Here is a 17623-nt window from a genome sequence, read left to right as displayed (position 1 = left end):
ACGTTGTGTTCCACAGACGGGGGGCATGTTTTGTTCCACTGTCGGAGGGGACGTTGTGTTCCACAGTCGGGGGGACGTTGTGTTCCACAATCGGAGGGGACGATGTGTTCCACAGTCAGGGGGATGTTGTGTTCCACGGTCGGGGGGATGTTGTGTTCCACGGTCGGGGAGGATGTTGTGTTCCACAGTCGGGGGGACGTTGTGTTCCACAGTCGGTGGGGACGTTGTGTTCCACAGTCGGGGGGCATGTTGTGTTCCACCGTCGGGGGGCATGTTGTGTTCCATAGTCGGAGGGGATGATGTGTTCCACAGTCGGGGGGCATGTTGTGTTCCACAGTCGGGGGGACGTTGTGTTCCACAGTCGGGGGACATGTTGTGTTCCACAGTCGGGGGACATGTTGTGTTCCACAGTCGGGGGGACGTTGTGTTCCACAGTCGGGGGGACGTTGTGTTCCACAGTCGGGGGGCATGTTGTGTTCCACAGTCGGGGGGCATGTTGTGTTCCACAGTCGGGGGGCATGTTGTGTTCCACAGTCGGGGGGCATGTTGTGTCCCACAGTCGGGGGGCATGTTGTGTCCCACAGTCGGGGGGACGTTGTGTTCCACAGTCGGGGGGACGTTGTGTTCCACAGTCGGGAGGACGTTGTGTTCCACAGTCGGGGGACATGTTTTGTTCCACAGTCGGAGGGGACGTTGTGTTCCACAGTCGGGGGGACGTTGTGTTCCACAATCGGAGGGGACGATGTGTTCCACAGTCAGGGGGATGTTGTGTTCCACAGTCGGTGGGCATGTTGTGTTCCACAGTCGGAGGGGACATTGTGTTCCACTGTTGGGGGGACATTGTGTTCCACAGTCGGAGGGGACATTGTGTTCCACAGTCGGGGGGCATGTTGTGTTCCACAGTCGGAGGGGACGTTGTGTTCCACAGTCGGGGGGACGTTGTGTTCCACAGTCGGAGGGGACGTTGTGTTCCACAGTCGGAGGGGACGTTGTGTTCCACAGTCGGAGGGGACGTTGTGTTCCACAGTCAGGGGGATGTTGTGTTCCACAGTCGGAGGGGACGTTGTGTTCCACAGTCGGAGGGGATGTTGTGTTCCACAGTCAGGGGGATGTTGTGTTCCATGAGAAACTGGGAGAACATAACTTCTGCAGCTGTCACAGAAGTTTGGGCAGTCCGAGCCCATGTACTTAAATGACTGAGAAAACCACGTGCAACTATAGAACCACATAAATCGAAAATAGTTCCGTTTCATTGGGCATGCGTGTTTGAACAAATACATGGTGAATGCTAAGAAAATTTTCTCGGAGTAACGGAAAAAATCTCTGATACAAAACGTAATTTTCCCGTATGAAAATCAGTGTATGCTGTATTAGCCAAAAAATTGCATTTTCCCGTAGAAAATACGGGGAAACCGTATAACTTGACATGTATGGCATTGTGTGTGTGTGCAGGAGGATCAGGTGGTGCTGCAGTGTACAGCCACTATACTGAAGGAACAGTTTAAACTCTGTTTGTCCTGTGAGGGATTTGGAAATCGACTCTGCTTCCTCGAGACAACATCTAACGCTCAGGTAACAGCTTTAAACATCTCCATCCATGGAGTGATCCATTCACAGCTCGGAATTAGAAATCACTGACCGACACCTTAGATATGCAAACCTATCTGTGTTCAGTTGTTCTGTGTTATTGGTCTGGGTATATGAGCAATCAGGTTTTGTATTTCAGAATGTGCCACCTGATCTGGCTATCTGTGTGTTCATCCTGGAGCAGTCATTATCTGTACGAGCTCTACAGGAGATGCTCTCTCATACCAGCGAGGTAAAAAAATACATGAAGTCATTCATACTCTCAGTCTAAACTGAATATCATTTTCTAACAGCGAGTCACGATGAAGTGTTAACATGTTGAGCAGGTGAATAAAATGATTCAGTACTTTGTCACAAAAATATAGAAACTCCTGTTTAAATCACTGCACAATAACTTGGAGCAGAGTTCACCTGGAAGTAATGATAGAGTGTGTCTGTGCTAGTATGGTATAACTTTAGCTGTACAGAGATGTGCATTATCATGGTTTTAATCTGAACAATCCCAGTTTATTTAGGTTTAAATAATGCTGAATACTTGTTTGTATATTATCTTTTTTCCACCATGAATATTCCCCTGTTCTTTCCTTCATTAGGATGTGGATTTGGATAAATGGGTACGTTCTTGACTCACACTGTGATTGTGTTACGAATAAACTAAGCGAAATTGTATTACATTAAAGTACTGTAATTCTGACTGCTGACTGGATTATTATACTGTTTTGTCTTATTCAAGTCATCACAAGGTGGAGGCCATCGGACGCTGCTGTATGGACACGCCATCTTGCTCAGACACACCCACTCGGGCATGGTGAGCCAAAAGGCCTCTCAATCTCTTTTAACCACGAATATTTCACTGTAAAAAAACATTCCATGCTCTCCTTCTGTCCAGATTTATTTTATGAAAATAACGCCATGGTTTCAGTACAATAAAGTCAGTCAAAACACATATTTCCTTTACTTTTATATGTCAAGACTAAAATTGGACTAGTTTGTGACAGCTAGTGAAATGAAACAGTTCCTGGTTGTGCACCGAGACTGTAATTTAATAAGATCTGATCTGCTGCAGTACCTGAGCTGCTTGACAACGTCACGCTCCCTCACAGACAAGCTGGCCTTTGATGTCGGCTTACAGGAAGACTCAACGGGTAACGATCACAATTCACAATAAAATTGGCAGTGCAGTGTAGCGTGGAGTGTGTAGAAAGTGACAGCTGTGCTGGTGTGTGTGGCAGGTGAGGCCTGTTGGTGGACAATTCATCCTGCTTCTAAGCAGAGGTCAGAAGGTGAGAAGGTCAGAGTGGGTGATGACCTCATCCTGGTCAGTGTGTCGTCAGAAAGGTACCTGGTAAGTATTCATTTCTACTTGTTTGACCAAACAAACAAATGATTTTATTTCCAGCTGTCAGCAGGTACTTCAACTTGAAAACTGACTGATATGTCCACAATATGGTCACAGGGGGTGCCCGTCCTGTTTACAAAATTAATAATCGGAGTCTTTTCTATAATGAGCGAATTTAAATACAAGCAAATGGCATGAGGAGACAAAAAAAATTAGCTTTAGCCATGGAAGCCATGATGGAATAAGTTTGTTACAAGACAGACAAAGTAGAAATGCTCATAAATAATGCTTTTAACACTGAGCAAATCGATGATTATATTGTTGGAGTGAGTATCAGTGACAGATGAAGGTTGCTTTCTGATGACGATGTGCGTTTGCAGCATCTGTCCTACGCGAGTGGAGATCTCATGGTGAACGCCTCCTTCATGCAGACGCTGTGGAACATGAACCCAGTGTCCAGTGGGTGTGAACTTGTTGAAGGTAAGTTAAAGGGTATTATTTAGTGATGCTTATTACACTTTTTCATTTCCACATTCTGCACTTTGAGTGTTTACTTGTATCGTTTTCTCTGTTTCACTGTTATTCAGGATATTTGACTGGAGGATATGTGCTTCGACTCTTCCATGGCCACATGGATGAGTGTTTGGCCATTCCTGCTGCTGACCAGGGGGACGAGCGCAAGTGAGAGCACTTATTATTATTATTATTATTGCCCATAGTCAGCTGGGATAGGCTCCAGCTCGCCTGCGACCCTGTAGAACAGGATAAAGCGGCTACAGATAATGAGATGAGATGATGATGATGATGATTATTATTATTATTATTTATTATTATTGCCCTGTGATGACCTGGCGACTTGTCCAGGGTGTACCCCGCCTTTCGCCCGTAGTCAGCTGGGATAGGCTCCAGCTTGCCTGCGACCCTGTAGAAGGATAAAGCGGCTAGAGATAATGAGATGAGATGAGATTATTATTATTATTATTATTATAACCCTTATTTAACCAGGTTAGTCTCATTGAGATTAAAAAAAAAAAAATCTCTTTTCCAAGAGAGACCTGGCCAAGAATGGCAGCAGTCCGTATAGTTTCACATTCAACATTAAATCACAGCAGACAAAGACATCTCAAAGTGCATTCCAGTGTGTAGAGAGAAATAGATATCACTAATTAAAACATTCACAAGTTTGGATAGACTCAGATTCAATGGACTTAACAATGCCTTTAAAATCATTGAGTGAAACTAGGTACTGGTGTTTGAGCTTGTTCTGCAGGCGATTCCAAGCAGATGGTGCTGAAAACATAAAGGCCTTCTCCCCTAGCTCAGTCTGAGCTCGAGGAGCAGTCATGAGGAGAACATCCTAAGACCTTAACCCATATGTGCCCTGTTTCACAGAAAGATATTCAGTTAGATACCATGGAAGTCTGCCTAGAATGGCCTTATAGAGAAAGATGTACCAATGATTATGCCAACGAATTGACAGAGAAGGCAGGTTGGCCTTGGAGTATAATGCACAATGATGAGTAAGGGGTTTACGGTTTGTTATGAACCTTAAAGCTCCATGGTACACGGTATCGAACATATGAAGACGCTGAGACGGAGTATTCATGCACAACAGATCACCATAATCAAGAACAGATGAAGGTCACCACGAGAATGGGCGAAGAAACCCACAAATACTCTCTTAATGAATTTGTTGTGTTGGTTCTGTTGTGTGTGAAATGTTCAGAAACGCCCATTACGAGGGAGGAGCAGTGTGCAGTCATGCCAGATCTCTGTGGAGACTCGAGCCTCTCCGGATTGGGTATGTTTGGAAAATTTGGAACATTAGTGTAATGTTTGTGAATATAACATAAGCACACTCCTGTGTTTTTACATTTAATTAATTTCAGATGATCTAACTGATAAAAAGCTGTACCTCTGTCTCTCCCACAGATGGAGTGGCAGCCATATTAAATGGGGTCAGCCATTCAGAGTGCGTCACATCACTACAGGTCGATATTTGTGTTTGGATGATGAGAAAGGCCTGCTGGTGTTGGATCCAGAGAAAGCAAAAACAAAGAGCTCTGCATTCTGCTTTCGAGCCTCTAAGGTCAGTGTTTTGAGTGTCTTTGTACACACCAGACACAGTATAAAGGATCTTTAATGGGAGATCAGTACACACACTGCAGATTACTGCAAAAGAAACAAACTCAGGATGAATTGACTTGATTGAAGTTTTAAAGTAAAATATTTTAATATAGCACACTTTAGAAAACAAAACACGAACCAAAACGCATCACAAATCTGGTTAAACGTATTGGCTTTAATAAAAAGCTCGACTGTTCCATATTCCCTCTGTTCCTCTTTTTGCCTGTGCTTATGACAAGGATTGCACTGAAGTATGTAGGTTTAAATATTTTAATACTGAGCTGGTTCAACTGATTGGAAACAGCAAACCTGCACACATTCACAAAGCACTGTTGATGTGGGTTCATGCATTTTTGTATGCAGTTGTCTTTTTGGAGGTTTAGTGACCAGCCTCAGTGTGTCTACTGCAAAAAATACCTCTTTACCAAAGTTCACTAACCAGATACCACGACAATTAGGAGGGTGATATTTAATTTAGATTTCAGACATTGAAACATATGGACATTGAAACATAAAAGCAAAAATGTGTCTCTCAGTGACGGTGTGATGATCTGTGCTGTCTCTCCGTGTGTGTTCTTGGAGCAGGAGAAGACAGAAGTGGCCCAGAAGCGTGATGTGGAAGGGATGGGTGCTCCGGAGATAAAGTACGGCGAATCCATGTGCTTTGTACAGCATGTAGCTACAGGTCTGTGGTTAACCTACGCCTCTGTAGATGCTAAATCTGCTCGCCTGGGGCCTGTGAAGCGGAAGGTAACTGGGACACTTGTATGGATATGAATATGCACAGTTGCTATCATATATATATATATATATATATACAACCCCGATTCCAAAAAAGTTGGGACAAAGTACAAATTGTAAATAAAAATGGAATGCAATGATGTGGAATTTTCAAAATTCCATATTTTATTCAGAATAGAACATAGATGACATATCAAATGTTTAAACTGAGAAAATGTATCATTTAAAGAGAAAAATTAGGTGATTTTAAATTTCATGACAACAACACATCTCAAAAAAGTTGGGACAAGGCCATGTTTCCCACTGTGAGACATCCCCTTTTCTCTTTACAACAGTCTGTAAACGTCTGGGGACTGAGGAGACAAGTTGCTCAAGTTTAGGGAGAGGAATGTTAACCCATTCTTGTCTAATGTAGGATTCTAGTTGCTCAACTGTCTTAGGTCTTTTTTGTCGTATCTTCCGTTTTATGATGCGCCAAATGTTTTCTATGGGTGAAAGATCTGGACTGCAGGCTGGCCAGTTCAGTACCCGGACCCTTCTTCTACACAGCCATGATGCTGTAATTGATGCAGTATGTGGTTTGGCGTTGTCATGTTGGAAAATGCAAGGTCTTCCCTGAAAGAGACGTCGTCTGGATGGGAGCATATGTTGCTCTAGAACCTGGATATACCTTTCAGCATTGATGGTGTCTTTCCAGATGTGTAAGCTGCCCATGCCACACGCACTAATGCAACCCCATACCATCAGAGATGCAGGCTTCTGAACTGAGCGCTGATAACAACTCGGGTCGTCCTTCTCCCCTTTAGTCCGAATGACACGGCGTCCCTGATTTCCATAAAGAACTTCAAATTTTGATTCGTCTGACCACAGAACAGTTTTCCACTTTGCCACAGTCCATTTTAAATGAGCCTTGGCCCAGAGAAGATGTCTGCGCTTCCGGATCATGTTTAGATACGGCTTCTTCTTTGAACTATAGAGTTTTAGCTGGCAATGGCGGCTGGCACGGTGAATTGTGTTCACAGATAATGTTCTCTGGAAATATTCCTGAGCCCATTTTGTGATTTCCAATACAGAAGCATGCCTGTGTGTGATGCAGTGCCGTCTAAGGACCCGAAGATCACGGGCACCCAGTATGGTTTTCCGGCCTTGACCCTTACGCACAGAGATTCTTCCAGATTCTCTGAATCTTTTGATGATATTATGCACTGTAGATGATGATATGTTCAAACTTTTTGCAATTTTACACTGTCGAACTCCTTTCTGATATTGCTCCACTATTTGTCGGTGCAGAATTAGGGGGATTGGTGATCCTCTTCCCGTCTTTACTTCTGAGAGCCGCTGCCACTCCAAGATGCTCTTTTTATACCCAGTCATGTTAATGACCTATTGCCAATTGACCTAATGAGTTGCAATTTGGTCCTCCAGCTGTTCCTTTTTTGTACCTTTAACTTTTCCAGCCTCTTATTGCCCCTGTCCCAACTTTTTTGAGATGTGTTGCTGTCATGAAATTTCAAATGAGCCAATATTTGGCATGAAATTTCAAAATGTCTCACTTTCGACATTTGATATGTTGTTTATGTTCTATTGTGAATACAATATCAGTTTTTGAGATTTGTAAATTATTGCATTCCGTTTTTATTTACAATTTGTACTTTGTCCCAACTTTTTTGGAATCGGGGTTGTGTATATATATATATATATATATATATATATATATATATATCATCTCATCTCATTATCTCTAGCCGCTTTATCCTTCTACAGGGTCGCAGGCAAGCTGGAGCCTATCCCAGCTGACTACGGGCGAAAGGCGGGGTACACCCTGGACAAGTCGCCAGGATATATATATATATATATATATGCAGCTGGCTTCATACTTCTGCGTGCTCTACTAGAACTGGTTTTATTTGATCACACTCTATCATTCTATCACATTAAATAAATCCTGTCTATTAGTTTTCAGTCACATTGTCGGTGATCATGAATGTAAAGAAAGCACTGCTGTTATTATTGCTCAGTATTTGTGCTGTTAAAGTTGCGGTTTGTGTGCGTAGGCAATTCTTCATCAGGAAGGTCACATGGATGACGCGTTGACTGTTGCTCGCTCTCAGACTGAAGAGTCTCAGGCTGCTAGAATGATCTACAGCACTGCTGGCCTCTTCACCCAGTTCATCAAGTACACACACACACACACACACTCACTGTGACATGGTTCCACTGCTCTAGTGTGAGACCTGTGGAATAAAGCTTACAGCCTCACCACGCATAACATTTACCCTTCATCAAATAGATTCATAATACTGTAAAAGACAGTAGGCTGTCTTTCGTTTTCTGTCTCATTGCCCATCTCTCTCTTCTGCAGGAGTTTGGACTCTCTGAGTGGGAAGAATAAAAGCACTGCTCATTCTCCTTTATCTCTCCCACTGGATTCTGTTGTCCTCTTGCTCCAGGATCTGATCTTCTACTTCAGACCTCCAGAGGAGGAGTTGGAGCACGAGGAGAAACAGAGCAAACTGAGATCTCTCAAAAACAGACAGAACCTGTTTCAGGAAGAGGTGGATCATTTTACACACACACACACACACACACACACACACACACACACACACACACACACAGGACAATTTGAAAAAGCTCTTTTCTGGTCATGGACTATTGCAGCCTTATCGAAGAAGGAATTGAATGCTGGAATGCTTAGGGTGCATATGTGTGTAGGGACTGATCTGTGTGTGTGTGTGTGTGTGTGTGTGTGTGTGTGTGTGTGTGTGTGTGTGTAGGGAATGATCACTCTGGTGTTGGACTGCATTGATCGTCTGAACCTCTACAACACAGCGGCTCATTTTTCTGAGTTTGCTGGAGAGGAGGCAGCTGAGTCCTGGAAGGAGATTGTTAACCTGCTGTATGAGCTTCTGGGTAACGCACACACACACACACACACACACACACACACACACACACACACACACACACACACACACACACAGAGTAAAGGGGCAGTCGCCTCTGACTTGTGCCATCACTAGAGGGAGGCAGAGAGCAACCAGAAACCTTGCCAGACCAGCTCCTGCCAGCAGAGGGAGCGAGAGAGCACTGTCTTAATTCTTTTCCCTCAGTGCCCCCTGCCCTGGGGAGCTCTCTCCACTCACTCAGTGCCCCCTGCCCTGGGGAGCTCTGTCCACTCACTCAGTGCCCCCTGCCCTGGGGAGCTCTCTCCACTCACTCAGTGCCCCCTGCCCTGGGGAGCTCTGTCCACTCACTCAGTGCCCCCTGCCCTGGGGAGCTCTCTCCACTCACTCAGTGCCCCCTACCCTGGGGAGCTCTCTCCACTCACTCAGTGCCCCCTACCCTGGGGAGCTCTCTCCACTCACTCAGTGCCCCCTGCCCTGGGGAGCTCTGTCCACTCACTCAGTGCCCCCTGCCCTGGGGAGCTCTGTCCACTCACTCAGTGCCCCCTACCCTGGGGAGCTCTCTCCACTCACTCAGTGCCCCCTGCCCTGGGGAGCTCTGTCCACTCACTCAGTGCTTGTTTTGAGGCTTGCTCTGTTGTTGGTGTGTAAGTCTCAGCTGGTACGCTCTGGTAATCTTCTTGGGTATGTTTTAATCATTTCTCTGGCTTCTATAGCCATGTATGCATATCTGGGTCACGTCAAACAGGCAGTGCGAGTTCTTACCTCGGATTCCTACACACACACACACACACACACACACACACACAGTTTCTCTTCTATCCAACACACACCACTGTAGTACTCCAGACACGAGTGAACTATAAAGCTGTACAGTATATATAAAATATTTTTAAATTTGCCACAGGTACTATATACAATAGTTATTTATTATTCTAAATGTTTTCGAAATGTCATTTTATAAATATCTTTATGTCATGCGGTTAGAGGTGAAATGTGTGTGTTCTCTGTAGCGTCTCTGATTAGAGGGAACAGGGCGAACTGCGCACTCTTCTGTGACAATCTGGACTGGCTGGTCAGCAAACTGGACCGACTGGAGGCCTCATCAGGTTAACAGTCTGTTACTGTCCATGGTCAGGTTGAACAGTTTGTGTGCACTGCTGATGTGCATCAGCTATTCATTTCTGTTTATTGATTCTCAAACACCACCCTGTTACAGGCATTCTGGAGGTGCTGTACTGTGTTCTCATCGAAAGCCCCGAGGTGTTAAACATTATCCAGGAGAACCACATCAAGTCCATCATCGCTCTGCTGGACAAACATGGACGCAATCACAAGGTATGCATCACCACTCACCTCTCACAGATTGTCTCACCTGGATTTAATCCCAGTTTTCTCTGTTGTCTAGGTGTTGGACGTACTGTGCTCGCTGTGTGTGTGTAACGGTGTGGCTGTGAGGTCCAATCAGAATCTCATCACAGAGAATCTACTTCCACGTCGTGACCTTTTGCTCCAAACGCAAATAATTAATTATGTCACCAGGTGATTATTAAGCAGAAACTACTGAACTGTTTCCTGACACTCAGAATGTAAAAAACAGACTCTGAAGACCTCCAGAGTATGTTATAGCCAAGTTACCATGTAAGAACGCAGGGAAGCAATAGGGAACACGCCTATTAGAGATTGCCATGTGTGGTGTACTTTAACATTGAGCTCTATTGCTAAAATTATATAGTTCCTTTAAATATTGTGCAGTTTTGTGTCTTTATGAGTCACGGGAACAGATAATGCTCCTTGTGGTTTCTTTCTGTTTTGCAGCATGAGGCCAAACATCTTCCTGGGGACCTGTGAGGGATCCACGCAGTATAAGAAGTGGTATTATGAGCTGATCGTGGATCACGTGGAGCCATTTTTGACAGCCCAGGTGGGTCACCTGCGGGTGGGCTGGGCACTGACGGAGGGTTACAGCCCGTACCCTGGTGGAGGAGAGGGCTGGGGTGGTAATGGAGTAGGAGATGACCTCTACTCCTACGGGTTTGATGGCCTCCATTTGTGGTCAGGTGAGGAATCTCAAACAAACTAAATAATAGGTTCCAAAATCTATTTCCTTGTTGCTTGAAAAAAAGTTGTTGATGGCCTTGGACTTGCATATAGCCAGGAGTAACAGTGAGTTAACATTAATCCTTGTTTATTTAAATTTGATTTAGGCAAGATTTGTTGTCTCTTCTGTAAAACTTGTTCTTCTCAAACATGCTTTTCATCTGTGTCCCCATCTGCATTTTGTTTCTTGGATCAGGGCGTGTCCCTCGGCATGTGGCATCGCCCAACCAGCACATTCTGGCAGCAGAAGATGTAGTGAGCTGCTGTCTGGATCTGAGCGTGCCCAGCATCTCATTCCGGATTAATGGGCATCCTGTTCAGGGCATGTTTGAGAACTTCAACCTGGATGGCCTCTTTTTCCCTGTCGTCAGCTTCTCCGCTGGGATCAAGTAAAATACCATCAAGCAGAAACTCAGCGTCATTTATTAGAACCTCAAAATGTCCTAACAGAACTTCAGCATGTTCTAATGAATCTCCAGCATGATGTAATATCCTCCTAAATAATCAGCATGTTTTCTAGAAACACACCTGTGAAGATGGTTTAGAAATCCTTCTGTTAAAATACAACTCCAAATCAGAAAAAGTTGGGATGGTGTGGGAAATCCAAATAAAAAGGAAAGCAGTGATTTGTAAATGTACTTTGGCTTGTATTTCATTGCAGACAGAATGAACCTGAGATATTTTGTGTTTTGCTGGTCAACTTCATTTCATTTGTTAATATACATCCATTCCTGCGTTTCAGACCTGCAACACATTCCGAAAAAAAAAGTTGGGGCAATTTAGGGCTAGTAATGAGGTACAGCAATTAAATAATGATGTGACGTGAAACAGGTGATGTCAACAAGTGACTGTAATCATGACTTGGTACAAAATCAGTATCCCGGAAAGGCCGAGTGTTTGAGGAGTGAAGACGGGCCGAGGATCTCCAGTTTATCAACAGATGCCTGAGAAAATTATTGAAAAGTTTAAAACCAATGTTCCTCAAAGAAAGATAGGAAGGGATTTGGATCTGTTACCCGCTACGGTGCATAATATCAGTAAACGATTCAAGGAACCTGGTGTCATGGTATGGGGTTGGGTCAGTGCCCTTAACAAAGGTAACTTACACTTCTGTGATGGAGCATTAATGCAGAAAAGTACACTGAGATTTTGGAGTGACATCTGCTGCCTTCAAGACGACGTCTTTTCCAGGGAGATTTCAACAACACGATGCAAAACCACATTCCAAAGGCATGGCTGCGGAAGAAGAGGGCGTCTGACCCTTCAGTTCAGTCCTGAAACATCTTTTAAGTGTTGGGAGAGGGAATGGCAACTTTATAAAGTGGCGAATGCTTTACTGTCCCAACTTTTTTGAAATGTGTTGCAAGAATCAAAATTGAAATAAGTGTTTATTTAAAAAAGCAAACAATAAAATTCATATCAGGCAAATTCAACAATAAACTTCATTAAATAAAGTGCTGTTATATTGTTTTGAGTGCAATACAGGTCAAAGATTATTTACATATAATTTTCAGTTTTAATTTCAGTTTCAACATACCGTCCCACTTTATTCTGATTTAGTTTTGTATATTTATATTTTTATATTTATATGAACACGTATATTAAAATGATTTATTATAACTCTAACACTGATGTCTTTGATGAAGCAGAGGCGTGACCACATGTAAGTTTTCTGTTGTTCCTCCAGGGTCCGGTTCCTCCTGGGTGGACGCCATGGAGACTTTAAGTTTGTTCCACCGCCGGGATATGCTCCGTGCTTCGAGGCTGTGCTGCCCAAAGACAGACTTCGCATTGAGCCCATTAAGGAGTACAAAAATGACTTGAATAACGATGTGAGGAACCTGCTGGGCCCGACACAGTCTCTGTCCCACACTGCCTTCACTCCAAACCCTGTGGACACCGTGCAGGTACAGCTGAGCTTATAGAGTCAGGTCTAAATGCCTGAGTGCATCAAAGGAACTGGTTATAGTTCGGTAATCGGACACATTTCTAAATGATTGTGATTCCATGCATTTCTTTTTTGCCAACTACTGTATATACTGCACTTCTGATACACGCTGTTAGTTTTTGTGGTCTTTTTATGACAAAAGCCTGATAGTCTCGATCAGTATACTCATCCATGCTTTAGCCACACTGTTTCTTACACACAAAAGCTACTGTGCATTCTATTCTCTTCATTTCTATTCAATTCTATTGCCTTGGAATAGCGATGAGTGTTGGAATCTCACTTGGTATGAATTTTTGATAACTTGACTTAAACATTACAAATATACAGTACTATTTGTGTGTGTTGTATGTCCTCATTAATCTGTGTGTTTCCCTCTTGATTTCACACACAGATTGTTCTTCCTCCACATCTGGAGCGGATCAGAGAAAAACTGGCAGAGAACAGCCATGAGCTCTGGGCTGTAACTCGCATCGAACAGGGCTGGACTTACGGACCTGTGAGAACATATCCACTCATCCCCATGGACAATACACAATATTAAATACTGTACATACAATGAAGCATCCTACGTTTTTATAAACTGCACATTCTAAGCTTCAAAAGTGTGTTTCACTTTCACTGGGTCTTACGGTTTATTCTGTTTATTCTCGTGATGATTTTTTAGGAGTGTGATCATTTTGAAGGCTCATATAAGTGAGCTAGTGTTGATTCATTTTCTATTTCTTTCAGTTCCGTGATGATAATAAAAAGCTGCATCCGTGTCTGTTGGACTTCCAGAGCCTTCCAGAGCCAGAGAGGAACTACAACCTGGCAATGTCAGGGGAAACGCTCAAGTGAGTGAGAAGTGTGTGTGTATGAAGTAGGTGAGAAAGTAGATACACGTTTGCATGTTTGGCATCTAATTGATGTGTGTTTGGGTGTGCAATATTTTGTTTGGATGTCTGTCTCTCAATAAGAACTCTTCTTGCGCTGGGTTGCCATGTTGGAATGGGAGATGAGAAAGCGGAGGAAAATTTGAAAAGGATCAAACTGCCCAAAACGTTAGTGACTGACATCTCTGTTGTTGTTATTATTATGATTATTATTATTGTCTGAAAAATGTACAATTGTGACCCAAACAGAATTTCAAGGTTAATGTTATAACATCCTGAATGTAGCTATACACAGAGCAATGGCTACAAACCTGCTCCTCTGGACCTCAACCATGTTAAACTGACCCCTAACCAGAACACACTGGTGGAGCGACTCGCTGAGAACGGACACAACGTGTGGGCTCGAGACCGAGTGCGTCAGGGCTGGACTTATAGCATCGTACAGGTAACGTTCGCTAACATTGTTCCAGGTTTGTCTGAAATGGTTGCAGTCTGCTGGATTATTTATACATATCACTACTTTAGTTTTGCTTAAATGGATTTTAATAATGGCATAACACTGATGAAAAGATCAAACTGCAGTTTTAAACACTCAAACAGAGTGATGAACTCATTCTTTGCAGCCTTCTTTAAGAGGTTTCTGATGATCTCTGTCATGTATGATCATGTTCAGGACATCATAAACAAGCGTAACCCCCGCCTCGTGCCATATAATCTCCTGGACGAGAAAACCAAGAAGACGAACAGAGACACGGTGTGTGCTGCGGTTCGAACCTTGATCGGTTACGGCTACAACATCGAGCCTCCAGACCAGGAGAGCAGTGAGTGCAGTGAGAGTAGAACACACACTAAATTCAGCATGCAGTGGGAGGAGAACTGCTTTAGAGAGTCATGTCTGTGTTCACGCTGATCTGAAGTATGTGACTCTCCTCAGGCAGCCATGTTGGTAACGGCACTGGGAATAAGATCCGTGTGTTCAGGGCTGAGAAATCCTACGCTGTGACTCAGGGAAAATGGTACTTTGAGTTTGAGGCAGTGACAGTAGGAGAGATGAGGGTCGGCTGGGCCAGACCGAACGTCCACTCTGATAAAGAGCTTGGTGCAGACGACCTCGCCTATGTCTTCAACGGTTGCAAGGTATTCAGATGCATTCTGTAATAATATAATAATTATATATAATAAATATTACATCTCTGTCTGCGTGTTTGGTGCACAGTGTCGCTATTCACAGAATTTGCAGAAGAAACATATAGAGACACAAGCTTTGATAGTGATAACTCTGTTTCTGTGTGTGTTCAGGCTCAGCGTTGGCACGTGGGCAGCGAGCCCTTCGGTCGTCAGTGGCAGCCAGGAGACGTCGTGGGCTGCATGATTGATCTCACAGAGCAGAACATCATGTTCACACTGAACGGAGAGATGCTGATCAGCGACTCCGGCTCTGAGATGGCTTTCAAAGACATCGAGATTGGAGAAGGTACAAGGCTTTGACTGCAGTTGCTGTGGTCAAAGACAGGGTGACTGTTTTTATGCCTCCGCCACCGTAAGGTGCAGGAGGCATTATGTTTTCGGGTTGTCCGTCTGTCCATGCGTGCGTGCGTGCGTCCCAAAACCTTGTGAACGCGATATCTCAAAGGCTAATGAAAGGAATTTCACCAAACTTTCACCGTTTGTGTGCTTTGGGACAAACATGAACTGATTAGGTTTTGAGATCAAAAGGTCTAAGGTCAAGGTCACTGTGAGGTCATATGTCTGTCCGAAAACCTTGTGAACACAATATCTCCAAGGCTGACACAAGTAATTTCACCAGGTCAAGATTACTGTGAGGTCAAATGTCCGTCCCCAAATCACAACTTAATAAGGCGTGTAGTCTACCGGGCGGAGGCGTCCCCATCGACGCTGTTGGCATCGAGTTCTATCTAGTTTGTTTTAAATTATATATAAACATAAATAAAACATTTTATGACCAGAAAATGAAATGTTTGCAGATCATTCAGTAGCTGATGTATAAAAGATAGTACTGAAAGACACGTAACCTCACACACTCTTTTTAAGCAAGTTAAAATTTTTAAAGCATTTTTCTCTCTCGTAGTGTCAAGTGTTTGATCTCTGGGAAATTATGGCACTCTTTCAAAGCCATCGTGGTGCTGTGTGTTTGTGTTGTTTCTCCAGGTTTCATTCCTGTGTGTAGTCTGGGTCTCTCTCAGGTGGGTCGGATCAACTTGGGCCAGAACGTCAGCAGCCTGCGCTATTTTACTATCTGTGGCCTGCAAGAAGGCTTCGAGCCCTTTGCCATCAATATGAAGAGAGACATCACCATGTGGTTCAGCAAAAGCCTGCCGCAGTTCATTCCTGTTCCTACTGACCACCCTCACATCGAGGTACAGAGTTCCAGCGTTGAAAATCATACATTATGATCAAAATGTTCTGTTTCTGACACTGAGTACTCATTAAAATGGACTGATCTTTTTATCTCCTGCTGTTCGCATGCAGGTATCCCGTGTGGACGGTACGGTGGACAGCGCCCCCTGTCTCAAATTGACCCACAGGACATTCGGCTCCCAGAACGCCAACACGGACCTGCTCTTCTTCAGACTGAGCATGCCTATCGAGTTCCACGAGTCATTTAAGGTAGAGGCAGGGGCGACACCACTGACACGTGCCCTCACCATCCCCGAGGACGAGGCCCTAGAGGTCGACCCTAACTCTGAGTATGAGCTGCTGAAGAAAAGCGCCACCCGCAGGGAGCAGGAGGAGAAAGAGAAGGAACCGTCTGTTCCCAAAGAGCTACCAGGCACCAAGGAGGTGGAGAACGAGAAAGACACCACTACAGAGAAGAGTAAAAAGAGAGGGTGAGTGAGGAGTAATTCACAGAAATAACAGACCTCACACTCCAAAAGTCAGACCCGAATAAAACTTCTGATTTTGCTCATTTATCAAGTTCAAATATCATTGTGCAGAAAGTTTTTCATTATAAGTTTATGACACAACAACAAAGGAGCTGTCACAGTTCTAGTGGAGCAGAGCCCCAGACTCGAGAGAAATGCATCGACCTGATTGTTGATGGCTTGACCATACAACGTCCGTACAAACAACGAACGTGTACCACCACAGGGAGCCCGATCATAAGTGCAAGGCAACGTATCGCAGAAACACTTGACCACTGGACAACAAAATTTGTATCTTTGTTTCCACACGACAGATGGGCTTTTATCCAGCGCTTATTTTAATTAGCTTTTTCAAAAATAACACGGGCTTATTTGCTAACACATTTATGGTAAATATTGATGCAAGGTTCATATGAAACTAGTTAAAACAGTTTTATTAGTCCACTAGCTTGTTGGACAGTTGACAGTTTCTGTCATGTAAGGGCAATAGATGGGTATAAGTGCAGGAAGAGTTTTATTGAAAACACTGTCACAAGACAATGCAGCAATTTATTGAGGTGAAATCCACGACATCACACAATTCGATGGTTCATATGCTACAATATTATTATTCTATTCAGGGTGAGTTTGTGCCCTTGCAAATATTTTGCTCATACACTCATCAGCAGCTCCGCTTTTAGGCAGTGCCGAAATAGCTATATTAAATAATGTATTTGTCAATCATAACAGTTATGTATTAGTATTTGTACCTAACTTAAAACTGAACGTAAGTTTAGCTTCGTGTGAGATGAAAATTTAGCTGTTAATGATTCTGCTTGATTTACAGATTTTTCTCCAAAGCAAAGAAAGCTGCTTTTATTGCTCCTCCACCTGTCGTTCCCACTGTCCCTCGCCTGGTAGAGGACGTTGTTCCTGATGATCGAGACGATGTGGACATTATTTCAAACACAACTACAGTATGTGCAGCAATTTCTCAGATTTTGATCGATGACCAATTATTACATTTAAAGGAACAGTCCACCGTACTTCCATAATGAAATATGCTCTTATCTGAATTGAGACGAGCTGCTCCGTACCTCTCCGAGCTTTGCGCGACCTCCCAGTCAGTCAGACGCAGT

The 17623-nt window shown here is 43.8% G+C and overlaps 1 protein-coding gene across 5 annotated transcripts in view; it reads left to right on the top strand.

Moving 5' to 3' along the window:
• The window catches only part of ryr1a (ryanodine receptor 1a (skeletal)), a 128422-nt gene that overhangs the window by 57757 nt on the left and 53042 nt on the right, over nucleotides 1–17623 (top strand). For all 5 annotated transcript variants that reach the window (XM_060909640.1, XM_060909638.1, XM_060909639.1 and 2 more), the window contains exons 2-31: nucleotides 1453–1572; nucleotides 1727–1819; nucleotides 2181–2201; nucleotides 2321–2395; nucleotides 2654–2732; nucleotides 2820–2932; nucleotides 3307–3406; nucleotides 3514–3607; nucleotides 4653–4727; nucleotides 4859–5015; nucleotides 5639–5803; nucleotides 7849–7970; nucleotides 8157–8349; nucleotides 8572–8707; nucleotides 9714–9809; nucleotides 9920–10038; nucleotides 10109–10242; nucleotides 10519–10760; nucleotides 10997–11189; nucleotides 12488–12707; nucleotides 13140–13244; nucleotides 13478–13581; nucleotides 13705–13788; nucleotides 13906–14065; nucleotides 14294–14441; nucleotides 14555–14757; nucleotides 14920–15094; nucleotides 15790–15998; nucleotides 16111–16469; nucleotides 17332–17461. In XM_060909640.1, coding sequence (XP_060765623.1) covers nucleotides 1453–1572; nucleotides 1727–1819; nucleotides 2181–2201; nucleotides 2321–2395; nucleotides 2654–2732; nucleotides 2820–2932; nucleotides 3307–3406; nucleotides 3514–3607; nucleotides 4653–4727; nucleotides 4859–5015; nucleotides 5639–5803; nucleotides 7849–7970; nucleotides 8157–8349; nucleotides 8572–8707; nucleotides 9714–9809; nucleotides 9920–10038; nucleotides 10109–10242; nucleotides 10519–10760; nucleotides 10997–11189; nucleotides 12488–12707; nucleotides 13140–13244; nucleotides 13478–13581; nucleotides 13705–13788; nucleotides 13906–14065; nucleotides 14294–14441; nucleotides 14555–14757; nucleotides 14920–15094; nucleotides 15790–15998; nucleotides 16111–16469; nucleotides 17332–17461 — 4224 coding nt within the window. The remainder of the gene's footprint in view (nucleotides 1–1452; nucleotides 1573–1726; nucleotides 1820–2180; nucleotides 2202–2320; nucleotides 2396–2653; nucleotides 2733–2819; nucleotides 2933–3306; nucleotides 3407–3513; nucleotides 3608–4652; nucleotides 4728–4858; nucleotides 5016–5638; nucleotides 5804–7848; nucleotides 7971–8156; nucleotides 8350–8571; nucleotides 8708–9713; nucleotides 9810–9919; nucleotides 10039–10108; nucleotides 10243–10518; nucleotides 10761–10996; nucleotides 11190–12487; nucleotides 12708–13139; nucleotides 13245–13477; nucleotides 13582–13704; nucleotides 13789–13905; nucleotides 14066–14293; nucleotides 14442–14554; nucleotides 14758–14919; nucleotides 15095–15789; nucleotides 15999–16110; nucleotides 16470–17331; nucleotides 17462–17623) is intronic.

This window comes from Neoarius graeffei, chromosome 25 (genome assembly GCF_027579695.1).
Source record: "Neoarius graeffei isolate fNeoGra1 chromosome 25, fNeoGra1.pri, whole genome shotgun sequence".
Taxonomy (NCBI): Eukaryota; Metazoa; Chordata; class Actinopteri; order Siluriformes; family Ariidae; genus Neoarius; species Neoarius graeffei.
The sequence above is the reverse complement of the archived record's forward strand: the minus strand, read 5'-3'. Positions and strand labels throughout refer to the sequence as shown.